The 13,909-nt window shown below is 41.9% G+C and overlaps 1 protein-coding gene across 12 annotated transcripts in view; it reads left to right on the top strand.

Moving 5' to 3' along the window:
* Window positions 1–13,909, top strand: part of DGKI (diacylglycerol kinase iota) — a 533,441-nt gene that overhangs the window by 232,494 nt on the left and 287,038 nt on the right. For 3 of the 12 annotated variants that reach the window (XM_082255060.1, XM_082255059.1, XM_082255054.1), the window contains exon 1: window positions 662–1,964. The exons of 6 other annotated variants lie outside the window; for them this stretch is intronic. In XM_082255060.1, the coding sequence (XP_082111186.1) occupies window positions 1,543–1,964 (422 nt within the window). In that variant the 5' untranslated portion in view covers window positions 662–1,542. Of the gene's footprint in view, window positions 1–660; window positions 1,965–13,909 lie in introns of those variants that run through there. 3 more of the 12 variants (XM_082255061.1, XM_082255062.1, XM_082255058.1) reach the window with 2 other exon arrangements.

Below are 13,909 nucleotides of genomic sequence, written 5' to 3'. Positions count from 1 at the left end.
CTAGGCTGCATATCTGGCCAAGCCCAACAAAACAGCATTTGTTAGAAATATTTACAAACCATGGAAATAAAGGTATAAAACATGAATGCATGCAATTATTTCATGGTTCTTTTCTCAAGAACTTGTCTAAATTGCATATCTGGTTGGCATACCGGTTATGATCTCAGCCTAGATAAACATTAGGTAAGCAGAGAGACAAAATTGTGACTAGAACTATAGCTGGCAGACCTGATAAAGATTAAAGCTGAACTCCAGGAAGCCTGCTAAATACACAGATAGATAGAATACATATGAGGGATCAGTTTTACTTTTTCTTTCTGTATTTCTTTGCATCCAGTTCTGATATTTTCACTTCTCTGACACAGCCTTGACTGGCAAGGCAAGGGGAACTGATTTTATCTGCTTCAGGGAGATAACAATTACAGTGAAAGAGGAAGCAGCAAACCTGTGAGCTCTTCATTCTATCACTCTGCTCTCTCTTCCTATCAGCACACCCCGCTGCAACACAACTGGGATGACCCCTTGTACTGTATTTCCTTCTCCCAGTTTGAGTTCCGCTGTACAGGGAGTAAAATTGGCTAAAAACCAAAGGCAAGTACTTACTCCACTTGCATTTACAAAATACATTTACTGTATGAATGAATACAGATCTGAAATAATGTGTGCCTTATATATCAGCCCAGAGTTCAGCTTCAAGAGAAGGGTAAGCAAAAAGTAGGTATTCAGGTTGAGAATCTAGTTTATGGCACAAGCCTAAGCATTAGTGGATGATACAGAGACACTTGTCACAGAATCTGTCAGCCTCTGCCACCAATAATCTGACATTTCCGAGAGGTTATAAAGAAACAAATTGTTACAACACAGACCTTCCTCTTTCTTAGCAAATTTTTCACAGTGAGAACATCTTCCAGATTGCAAGGCAAGCTTAATAACTGTGCAGCTGGGTTTAAATTTGGAAACAACCTGCCTAATTCATAGCATTTAAAGCCCTAGAGAGAGAGAGACGAACCAAAAAGGTCAGTCTGATTCCTTCCTGTGTAAAGTAAACACGGGTCACTTGAGGATTTTTTTAAACTGCGTTGGGGCTAGAAGTAAAACTTAGAGCAATTACTTTTTTTTTTTCATTTACAAGGCTAGGATCTAATCCCCCTTGTCCACTTGACAGAAAGAGTCTTGTATAATCGCTGTTTTTCTACAGCTTGATATTTTGTTTATTTATACTGAACAGTTGCGTTTTCTCCACGTTCAGTATTTTAGGACTACAAGTTGTGTATTGTACTGATTACACAGCAGAGAATTTGTAATGAGAATTTTGTCTAGTAAGGCAACTGTGAAGGGAGTTTTTTTTTTTTTTTACGGCAGGAGGGTGCCTACATTTTTCTTGAAGTGAAAAAAGGTCTTGAACACACATTTATGAAACCATTTCGGTCAGCTACCTAACCAACGACAGCAGGAGTTGTCTTTTGGTTTATTTATCTGTTTTAACAAATCCTGGACCAGGAAGTTTTTGAGTTTTCTAACACTTCGTACCGTTTCTCGACTATGGAGAACTTTTTTCATCGTCATTTTTGTACGTCTCACCCACCTGAACCAGAACGGAGAATGAGTATGGCGGCTTCTAAAGTCAGACGCAAGTCAGGAGTTGGTGGACCATCTTTGGGACTGCTCACACAGAGAAAGGCTTCTGTACAGGCCTTCCCCACCAAGAAAAAGGGTGACAGTCGGCGGAAATCTAGTACAGCACCTGTAAGAGTCAACCCGCGTTTTTCAGTGAAAACCATTAAAAAGTATACCTTAAAAACAGCAAAAGTTCAGAAATTAGAAGACTTGCTTTGGGAGATATGGATGGATTGTAAGTTACTCAGTGCTAATCAACAGTCCATTGAACAGAATGATGAGGGAGACAATTTTTCATCTGAAAACGAGAGCTCAGAGAGTGAAACGGGAATGTCACAAGAATCAAGGTATGTCGATTTCTCCAAATGGGTTGTGTGTCTGTTCGTTTCGCCCAAAAATGACAGTTCAGCTGCTGGATTCAGTCAACCACTGTCATTTTATATATTTTGGAATAGTGGTGAGTCGGAGATGATATCTCAGACTCAGACACAGACTTCTTATTGCAGGTCTGCATTGTTAAAACTAAACCTATATTTTACCCATAAGGCAAAGTTATTTGTTCATTTTACAGGAACGATCACAAGAAGTTGGCGCTTATCTTGCTTACAGTCTTCTATTGCCACATGTTTTTTACCACTGGGTGTTCAAGGAGGAAAGTGCTACAAACTGAACCTTATAAAGTTCAGTTTCAATGTTATTCAGACTTTTATATCATAAAAAGGGTCCCCCTTCATCAGGACTTGGTACTGGTAAACAACATGTATACTGGACTGATAAAGTTAGATCCTACATGAAGCATTAGTATGAACACTGCAGATGCTGGTAAGGCCGCTCAAGAAATACTTAAAACTTCAGGAATGGGGGAACACATGTTATTCCTGTTTCCCCAAAGTGCAGCTGATTGTCAGGCACAGGCACTGGCAGGTGGCAGGAACATGCATAGCCCTGTGTAAATTTCAGCTTGTTCAGCAAGTCAAAATTTACACACAAATCTAAGTCAGTCTTGCGCTGGATCTAGGTGATGGGGAAGCCTGTTTTAAAGATTTTCATAGGCATGAGCCAAATGTACCCCCAAACCTCAATTTCCATCTCTAGAGGATGCCCCCCGCATTAACTGTTTCTGTTACCTTGTTCTTGTACTGAAAACAGGTTTTATTACTCCATTACCGTGCTTGCAAAACAATTGTATAGGCAGCTGCTGGAGGGGTAGGTTAGTACCCTTAGGTCATTTCCTATTAATACAGGCATGCCCCCCCCCCCCCCCCAGAAATACAGAAAAATACAGGCATGCCCCCCCCCCCCCCAGAAATACAGAAAATACATCTCCCAAGGGCCTATTCCATGTACGTAGTGTATGGGCAGGCTCTTGGGAGTTAAGACAGCAGCCCTGTCACGTTTGTTTTGACATATGTGTCCTATTGGGGCGATTTCCCTTCATCTCCTGTCTTATAGCCAAAACAGGAAGTGAAAGGAAAAACCTTTAAAGCGGGTGAATCTCTTGGTGTCACCAGGGTCACCTTACTGTCCCAGTGGTAGATTTCACCTCTATTGATGTTCTGGTGACAACCAAAAATGTGGGGTTTTCCTTAGCTTTCTCTCTTTGTGATACGTAAACAGGAAAAATAGAGAGGGTGAATTACCCAAACTAGGGGCCCAGACAACAGTGAAAACCTGGAAGGTGTCTTAATCCCTCCCCACTCTACCCAAAACTAAAAATAGAGTTTGCATTTAGTTATGCTTTTATATAATGTATACATTTAGAGAGGTACAAAAAGAGCAGAGACAAACAAAGTTCTGCAGCCCAGAAAGCGTGAACTCAAGCGGCACTGACACCAAGTTCCTGGTCAAAATTTGATTTTTAATTTTTTTTTATTGGGAATGTTACATAGCAGAAAGTGAAAAATACTGCTTTTTTTCCAAATGTTTTGTTTATAGCGCATAATCCAAAAAACGCAGAGGTGATCAAATACCACCAAAAGAAAGCCCTGTTTGTGGGGGGGGGGGGGAAATTTTATTGTCAATTGTATTTGGGTACAGGGTCGAACGACCGCGCAGTTGTTAGTTAAAGTAACGCCGTGCCGAATCGCAAATAATGGCCTGGTCATTAAGGGGGCAAATCCTTCAGGTCCAGAAGTGGTTAAACACTGTATACATACATTTTTCCCAACAGCTTTCTTGCCAGCCAGTCTTATGATGTCACTGCAGTTTATTCTCCTTGTCCTGACAGAGGGTTAGCATTAGCTCTTTCTGGACTGAGTGGTGGTACTCATGCAATAACATGAGTCCAGACTAAAGGGTTGATTTACTAAGACTGGAGAGTGCAAAATGTTGTGCAGTTCTGCATAGAAACCAATTACCTTCCAGGTTTTTTTTTGTCAAAGCTTAACTGAATGAGCTGAAGTTAGAAGCTGATTGGCTACCATGACAGTTGCACCAGCTGCACCAGATTTTGCACTCTCCAGTCTTAGTAAATCAACTCCATAGTGTCCATTGCATACCATGTCATGCTCTCTGTGTTGCACTACAAATGTGAGAGTAATTAAAAAAATATCTTCCAGGTGAATAGAAAGCTCTGTATATATCTGTGAATGCTGTACCTGTGGCTGTGTCAGATATATTTACTGCTCTCACCTTCACCAGTACTAGACTGAGAGACTGAGGGATTGTGGGATATATAGTTCTCAGACTACAGACAGAGGTCATACATTACCCTGTGCAGTGCCATGCCACATGCTTCATGCTTAAACCACAAACTGGAATTTCCGACACCTTTATGTGAAGATTTCTCCACTATAGGCTGTGCATACAGAGTAACAGACAGCACAGTAAAAACCACATGATTAATGCACATTTAATGCAGGTGAATAACACAAAGTGCAGGTAGGAAAGTTGTTAATGCCTTTAAGGTCCTTCCTTTAAAATAAACTTTTTTGATTGGTATGGGTTTAAAATCCAACAGGATATTGCCAGACAGTGGGGTTGATTTACTAAAACTGGAGACATTTCCAAATAAGACATATTATAAAGAAACCCACACATAAGTTATAACTCATCGGCAGAGATGAAGGACAGGGATTGTTCTGGAACTCCCAAGAGATTTGTAGAGCTGGTAGCTTTAATGTTATGTGTGTTTTGTTTAGATTTACTTTGTTAAATGTATTGGCTTTTTTACATCTTCTTTGGGCTGTTACTGTAAATTCTTTGCAATTTTGGTATCCTGTGCTTTAGCCCACATTTGTCTAACTCTGTTTTTTGTAAAGCAGCTCTTAAAGCGTAGTACCCAAAAGTGGAACTTCCTCTTATATGCTTCCTCCCCCCCTCTAGTGCCACATTTGGCACCTTTCAGGGGGGAGGGGGGAACGGGTACCTGTTTTTGACATGTACCATTCCCCACTTCTGGGAAACAGCGCCGCGGCGCTGTCCCATGGAAGTTCGGTGCATTCCCAGTAGGGAACCAGCTCTGAAGCCAAAAGGCTTCACTGCCGAGTTCCCTTACCCTGAATGGCGGCGGCAGCACCCGAGAGCCGATACGAAAATCAGCTTCGGGTACCGACATCGCGGGAACCCTGGACAGGTAAGTTCTAATATTTAAAAGTTAGCAGCTACAGTATTACTTTAGCTAATACTTTTAATTTTTTTCCTGGGGGCGGAACTCATCTTTAAGTCATTTTTTCATCTTTACATCTATTAAATCTTCTGCCCTTGTTGTTTTAAGTTTGGATAGAAAACTTTTTTTCTGCCAGTAAAGTGAGGTACACACTAGTAGAAAATCTGCTGAAAATTCCCGTCCGAGGTAAAATCGTACAATTTTCGACTAGTGTGTACACAACTTTCAGCAGCCGATGCCGACATTTTCAACAAAAAAAAGAGGGACAAACACCAAATTTTTTATCGTCCGTCCCCAGACGACCAATTTTCTTTTAATGTGTATGCAGTACATCCGCGAAAAATCGTATACGAAAGACCGCGCATTATCTAAAGTTGCCAACGACCCGGAATCTAGGAACAAATGTCCCAAAAAAAAAAATCGGATGAGAAATTTCGTGAACATTATGCACTGTCAACTAAAAACGGTTATGACCGCTGAGCATGAGAGAGAAAAATCAGAGGATATTTCGTCAGATTTTCGTCAAGTATGTATGAGCCTTTATACAGCCCACTTTCTCTTTCTTGTCTGGTCATTAGCCTAGGCTAATGACATCATGCACAGCTCTCTCTCCATTGTGAGAGTTTGCCACCAAGGGAGGTAGGGATTAGTCATTAGTCCCAACATTCAAACTTGAGAATGAGGGACAATTGAGGGCAAATTGTGGCACAAAATAGGAACTTTACAGTGGGAGGGGCTTAAATGGCATGTCAAACAAAACTCAGGCTTTGGATATGTACTGGGGGGCGCTTTGGGAAGAGATAGGACTTGTGCTAGAAGGTAGGATGGAGGGGGGGGGAGTAGATATGTGCTGGGGGGATCTGGGAGGGGAAAGGACTTGTGTTTGGAGGTGGGATATGGGGGTCATATATGTCCTGGTCGGGTGTTTTGGGAGGGGAGAGAACTTGTGCTAAAAAGTGGGGTGGGGTGGACAGATATATGCTATGGTGTTTTGGGAGGGGAGTGGACTTGTGCTAGAAAGTGTGGGGTGGGGAGAAATGTGAGGGGGGGGGCTCTTTAGGAGGGGAAAATATTTTTGCTAGAAGGTGGGGGGATTTCAAATCCAACCCTCCCTTCTAGCACAAATCCTCTCCCCTCCAAAAGCTCCCTCACAGCACATATCCTCTTACCACCGGCCCTGCCAAATCACTCCTCCAAGTGTACACCGCTGTTATCTGCCCCTCTCTACCCCCTTTCCTGATCACTGTGCCCCCCCTCCTCTGGAAGTCACCATCCATAATAAACTCATCAGCGCAGCTCATGCAGAGCATAGTCCCTCCTCCCTGGCTCCTCCTCCTCTCTGTGTACATGAGAATGTCAGTGCCGAGGAGGAGGAGGCAGCTTCAGTCCACTCTGCTGTGTGTTGTACAGGGAGGGGCAAATAGCGGAGTGTGGTCAAATGCATAAATAATATAACTACCACCATAAGCAACAAATAAATATAAAATACAACATTCATATAAAGTAAAATGTAATAAATAAATCCATAAATAAGTGATTTGGAAAGTTCATAAAATTTTAAAACATCAATAAATAGGTGATTGAAGAAGTTCATGAGAATTTGTAGATGATGAAAGAACAACCAAGTGCGGTACTGGGTGAAACATTACACTTCACTTCATATGAATTTTGTACTTTATATTTATTTATTGTTTATGGTGGTAGTTACACATATAGTATGTTTTTTATTGAATTTGTGGTGGGTTCACATTATTTATTATAGAAAGTTTGCTGCGCTTAGTTCCAACTACATCAATGTCCTTACTGTAGTGAAAAGCAGCCAACACGTGATCCTGAATAACAAGACAGATCGAATAAGAACAATAAAATACAGGTGAAGCGCTAATAACATGAGATGAAAAAACACCAAGTCCACATCCAAACAGAAGGAGACCCCAATAAAGGTGTTCACTCCAAAATGGACGATCTTCTCAATGGTGAAAAAATATATAGAGAGGAGAACCGTCACCATGAAAGACCACACAGCCTCTTACCAGATATCTATGATCCTCATAGATAGCGGGGAGCATTTTGTTGGTTGGAAACCAACACACACGCTAGATATCAGAGGAAACATGACACGCTGTGTATCTCCGGCTGTGATGTAATTTGCTACATGTCTGTGTTAATAAACATCTTTAATTGTGCTGCACTATAAAGGAGTGTTCTGCCTTATTCCTGCATGTACTGATGATCTGTTAGAGGGACGTCAGATTCATTGCTGGAGTAGAACACTGGGACATTCCTTTTTGTCATTGTTACCTGTTACTGTTTAGATTTCTGCTGTCTGTGATCCCTGTAATGAGGATCGTAGATATCTGGTAAGAGGCTGTGTGGTCTTTCATGGTGATGGTTCTCCTCTATATATATTTTTTCACCATTGAGAAGATCGTCCATTTTGGAGTGAACACCTTTTTTGGGGTCTCCTTCTGTTTGGATGTGGACTTGGTGTTTTTTCATCTTATGTTATTAGCGCTACACCTGTATTTTATTGTTCACATTATTTATTATCTGGCAGTGTAACACATACAGAAAAACACACATTCTCGCACACACTCGCATACAGACCCATACAACCTCACACACACACACACACACACACATATATATATATATATATATATACACAGTCACATACAGACCCATACAACCTCATACACACACTTTCATATACACACACTCCCATGCAGACACATACAACCTTATACACACACACACACTCCCATATTCACTCATTTCCTCTGCTTAAAGGGTGTTGGATGGGCCATCCTAACCCCCAGGCCTCTCCTCTTCTAGTCAGTGGAAAGCTGCTGAAACCCCGTTCCTTGTTCTCTGTTCAGCAGCAGATGGGCGGAGCCGGAGTTATGTTTTACTGCCTGGGTTGAATGGCCAGTCCCTACCTCCAGTCCTTGCCTCTAATCAGCAACAGGTGGGCGAGTTTTGAAGTTTCTCTATTTCCTGTAATGTTTGCCATCCCGCATTCATGCCATCTTTTTCTAGGGGCAGGCTGTGGCATGCTGGGAATCCTTGCAGGAGGATAGAGTGTGGGAGGTGCGGGGAAGGTTCCCTGGTGATCGGCTACAGTGCGCATGTGTGAGATGCAGGTATAAAAGGAGCCAGTTCCGTCACTGGTTTCCGGGACTCCAGCCGGATTTAGGGGATGTCAGGATTAACTTGCAATCCCTGGATGGTCCCGGCACATCCGGGATGGTTGGCGGTATGGTCATATGTCTGTGTATATATATATATATATATATATATATGTGTGTGTGTATATGTGTATATGTGTGTGTGTGTGTGTGTGTCTGTGTGCCTGTGTAAATCCAGGAAGTGAACAGTCAGCAGCTTCAGCAGCCCACAGTTAAAATGGCTGCAGCCAGACTTGGTGGAGGGAGATTTCTGTAGCATATTTGGCAAGTACAGAATCACAATACATATAAAATAATATGCAAAGTTGTTGGAGGGAAGCTTCAGAATGGCAAGCATGTTTTTATTACAAATTATGTAAGCAGGCGGCAATTCCTCTTTAATTATAAATTTAATATGGCAATATTTTTTTGTTTTGCTTATTTTGGACACAATGGGGGATGTTTATGAATGTGGTTGCTCTAATTCCAAATGTTGCAGGTGAAGGTGTAAATCATTTACAGTTCATATTCTAGAGGGGAGGAGAGGAGAAGAGGGGGTTGTTTTTTTTTCTTTTTCTTTTTTGTCAGATTTGCCCAAAAAGCTGAACTCCAGGGATTATTTGTATTGCATACTTACACTGGTACAGCTTGGCACAATGTACTTATGCATTACTCATACCTAATGGATCACTGGGTAAATCACTGTACTATTTGGTGCAACTGTAGTGATAAGTGCAGTCTTCTGGGTTTTGCTCAGGTTCTTCAAATATTTGCTCCACTGTACACTGACCACAGGAATACACAACATTCTCTGATTAGATGAGGTGGAGAGGAGGGACCATGATGTCACAGTCTCCACTTTGTCCAACAAGGGAATGCCTTGTGTCCTATGATTCCCTCGGGTGCACCTTAGTTTTTCGCATTCGCGATTTTATGTTAATCTTTTACTTGTGGTTGCTGTCTATTAATAGAAAGTGGACAGATCACATCCCCTTTTCATCGCCAGCTTCTCTGTACCACCTGCACATGCAGTGGTGTAGTTCATGGGTAGGAAGCATGCACAGTGTGGTGGCTCCATAGAGATACTAGTAATAGGAGCTACCATAGCAAAGAAAATTTAGTTAAGAGATATTTAAAAAAAAATGTCCCTGTAAAGGAAGCAAGTGACTGCAAAGAAACAAGCATTAGATATAAAGATATTAGCATTCGATTAGCATTAGATATAAAGTGTGGCTATGTTTTATAAACAATGGTGACAATGCTTAATTCCATATTCCATATGTCCATAAATAGGGTGATAAACCAGTGCTGGACTGTCACCCCTGGAGTCTGTAGGCACACAGCCTTTGGCACCTTGATGTGCCTTAGAAGATTCAGATTATGTGTTCATTACTATATTGAGATAACTGTTTATTCTAAAACTGGAAAAAATAAAAAATCTGTTCCTAGAGTGAACTGATAACTCCAGCATAGGGTTAGAGAGAAAGCAATTGCAAAGGAGAAAAATAAATACAAATGTATACATTGCTTAATTTTACATATAGATAAGCCCCGGCACTAAATAAAATAGGAAACACAATTGGAACAGTATCCCTTTTAAGGCTTGTACATCTAGTGATTATTTTATTCATTTTCCTTACGTTTTTTTTTTCCTGTCTACCGTTCTCGGTTGGATGGGCTCATCTTCCTTCTCCTTATTGACAGCGGTCCCACTGGAGAAAACCTGGATACTGGGATGACTCATCGAGGTTAATACCAGTTCATCAGCCAGAGGCAGTGCTGCAAACTGTGCCTTGATTCCTGATGTGGAGGCAGATTCTACAGCCTCAAAAAAACATATATGTGGTTGGACGGTTCACACGACTCATAGGTGCCCAAGCTTACTCTTCAGCGTATAAGCCACAGCTGATTTTCAAGCTGTCACCTTCTGTCTTTGAAATTCCTCTGCTTGTTCCCATTTGCCTGTAAACATCCTGGCTAGTTTTGCTATTCCCCTTTGGGACATTCTGCTTATGTCTTATGCGAACACCTTACAGGTGAAGCAGCTTTGAATTTATAAGATAAATAGAAAAGTTAGAAAATTGCAACATCCTGCTGTTACAACTGAAATCCAGGCAAAGAGATTGAATACATATATGGGGCGTTTGTCTGGCAAGGTAAACACCCTAGAATGGCCCATTTGATCTTGTTTAGACGTAAAGAAGACGGATACCTTGGGCTCCTTGACGTAAATCTATATTACAAGGTGATGGCCCTAGTGCATATTCTAAATTGACACCTCAACTCTTTTCACAAATTCTGGGTCCCCCTCGAAAAGACCCTGGCTGGTTATAATCTGGGGGGGGGGGGGCAGTGGATTCTGACTGCAGCAAGGGGCTTATCCATTTGAACTTCTCAATTTACATAGGCCACATTAAAAATATGGGCATATGTGGAAGGAGCTCCAGGCCAAAAGATAAGTGTCCCAAATAATTTATTGATGTTGTGGTAAAAGACAACCAATGTGTTTTGGGGTCAGAGGAACTCCCTCTTCATTAGGGCTTCAGTTAAAAATGAGAAGCTGGAGTGGACGCAAAGTAAGGCTTTCCGGTTGGAGTCTGTGCAGGGAAGCTGATTGCTGGATTAGGATTCCTGGCCAGCAGTATCTGCATTCTGCAGCAGCAGTCAAAATGAGGATGCCCTTTTTTTTTACAATAAAAATATTGGACTGGGTGAACAGAAATAGAGAGAGAGATGGGTCCATATTAGTAAATGTAAAGAATAACAGGTTTGGCATTATGTCTTCTTGCGATCTTTTTGTACCCATATTTACTCAGAGAAAGGTATCAAGTCAAGGAGCTGTGAATGAAAGGCCTCCTCCTCCTGCATACTGTATGTTCTGCTTTGAACATGTTGTGATTCTGTACCTGCAGTTCTATTATATGTAGGGGGAAATATACAAATGATGTACTTGCTTGTTATTGATTATATTCCACTGCTCCTTACTTTCTTGTACAGGTAAAAACTGTAATTTACAGTGTTCAGAAGGCACTGTACCTATTCTTTAAATGCCACAGGCTGCTATTCTTATACTTTCTACTATTTGAAAAATTTTTAATAAACATTAATTATACAAAAAAAAAAAAAAAATACAAATATGGAAGTGTTTTCCCTGCCAAAGGATTTGAATATCTGTCCATCAAGTCCTAAAATGTATGCAGTTCTGCCACACAGCACAGCCTGGTTGGTGACCTGTTGGAGTGCTGTGGTTAAAGTAGAACTATAGGCAAAACTTTTTTTTTTGATTTTGGATAGAGCAAGGAAGGTTTATAACTCCTGTCAGATTTTTTTTTTCCCGCCATGTGTGTCCCATTGCAGAGATTTCCCTTCACTTTCTCACCCACAGCCAAACAGGAAGTGAGAGGAAATCCTTGCAAATTATTGGAATTCCTTGGGGACCCCCAGGTCCACAGAACTAGTGTCCCCATTGGAAGATTTCCCCTTATTACTTTTCTGAGGACAACCCAAAATTTGGGGTTTTCTTTAACTTTCTCTTTCAATGGTAATGGTAAGCAGGACAAATAGAGAGGGGGGGCAGACAGGAATAAAAAGTGACAAGCCTTCTAATCCCGCTCCACTCTATCCAAACCCTAAAACATTATACTTTAAAGTAATTTTAAAGGCTTGTTGTTTTTCTTTTCTTTTTTTAGAAAAATGATAAACATGTCATATTTACCTGCTATGTGTAGTAGCTCCTGCCCCCAGAGTAAGCAGCTTGCCGTGGGGGCACCCAAGCATGCTCACCTCCGAGCTACTGCTCTGAGTGTCCATCCACCCCCCCTCTGTCTTCATTGGTTCACTGGCTGTGATTGACAGCAGTGGAGCCAATGGCTCCTGCTGCTAGCCTACGAGGAGTGAGAGTCCCCGGAGAGCCGAGGTTCTCGCGCACATCACTTGGTCGAGATGGGGCTCAGGTATGTATTAGGGGGGCTGTTGCGCACAGAAAGTTTTTTACCTTCACGCATTAAGGTGAAAAACCTTTAGCTTTTACAACCACTTTAATTTTGGCCAGTCACCTACCTACCTCCAGCCTTTGAACTGAGAAGAAAACCAATGAATGAGCTTATTCTTTTGTACATTTTAATCACTCCTCCTGTCAGCATGTTCCACGTCAGCATGTGTTCTATCAGCATGCCCCTATTGGCTCCTGTTGCTGACTCTTCCCCTCCCAGTCTGAGTTCTACTGTCAAATGTATGTACTTAGTTACATAGTTAGTGAGGTTGAAAAAAGACATCCGTCAATCCAGTTCAACCTATGATGTGTGTGTGTGTGTTTGCTGTTAACCGTAGATTGTATACCCCTGTATGTTGTGGTCTTTAAGGTGCCCATCTAATAGTTTTTTGAAACTATCAATGCTCCCTGCTGATACGACTGCTTGTGGAAGAGAATTCCACATCCTTACCGCACTTACAGTGAAGAATCCCTTACGCACTTTAAGGTTAAACCGCTTTTCCTCTAGTTTTAGTGAGTGGCCACGTGTCTTATTGTATCTCCTTTCTCTGAATAGTTTGTTCCTTATGCTAGGGTCGCCAGTACAGTATTTGTACATTGATATCATATCCCCCCTCAATCGTCTCTTCTCCAGAGAGAATAAGTTCAGTGCTTGTAGTCTTTCCTCATAGCTGATGTCCTCCATTCCCCTAATTATTTTTGTTGCCCTTCTCTGGACTCTTTCCAGTTCCAGCACATCCTTCCTGAGGACCGGTGCCCAGAACTGGACAGCATACTCCAGATGTGGCCGGACCAGAGTCTTGTAGAGCGGGAGAATAATCTCTTTATTTCTGGAGTGAATCCCCTTTTTTATGCATCCCAGTATTCTGTTGGCTTTGCTTGCAGTGGCTTGGCATTGCATGCCACTGCCAAGCCTGTTGTCTACCAGTACCCCCAGGTCCTTTTTCCTCCTAGACTCACCCAGAGGTTCCCCCCCTAGTGAGTAGCTTGCTTTCTGGTTTCTGGCCCCCAAGTGCATTACTTTACATTTTTCAACATTAAACCTCATCTGCCATGTAGTTGCCCACCCCATTATTTTGTTCAGATCCGCTTGTAAGGTTTCCACATCCTGCATAGAAGATATTGGCATGCCTAGTTTAGTATCATCTGCAAATACTGAGATTGTACTAGATATCCCCTCCTCTAGATCATTTATGAATAAATTAAACAGGATTGGTCCCAGGACAGAACCCTGGGGGACCCCACTTTCCACACCCGCCCAATCCGAGTACTCCCCATTAATCACAACCCTCTGGACTCTCCCCTGGAGCCAGTTCTCTATCCAGGTACTCACCTTATGGTCCATGCCTATCTTCCTTAGTTTGTACACTAAGCATTTGTGGGGAACGGTGTCAAAGGCCTTTGCAAAGTCCAGATACACCACATCCACAGGCTTTCCTTTATCTAGGTGGCAGCTCACTTCCTCATAGAAGGGTAATAGATTGGTTTGGCAAGAACGATTTTTCATGAATCCATGCTGATTACTAC

Source organism: Pelophylax lessonae (assembly GCF_965119305.1).
Source record: "Pelophylax lessonae genome assembly, chromosome: 4".
In the NCBI taxonomy this organism is placed as follows: domain Eukaryota; kingdom Metazoa; phylum Chordata; class Amphibia; order Anura; family Ranidae; genus Pelophylax; species Pelophylax lessonae.
The sequence above is the reverse complement of the archived record's forward strand: the minus strand, read 5'-3'. Positions and strand labels throughout refer to the sequence as shown.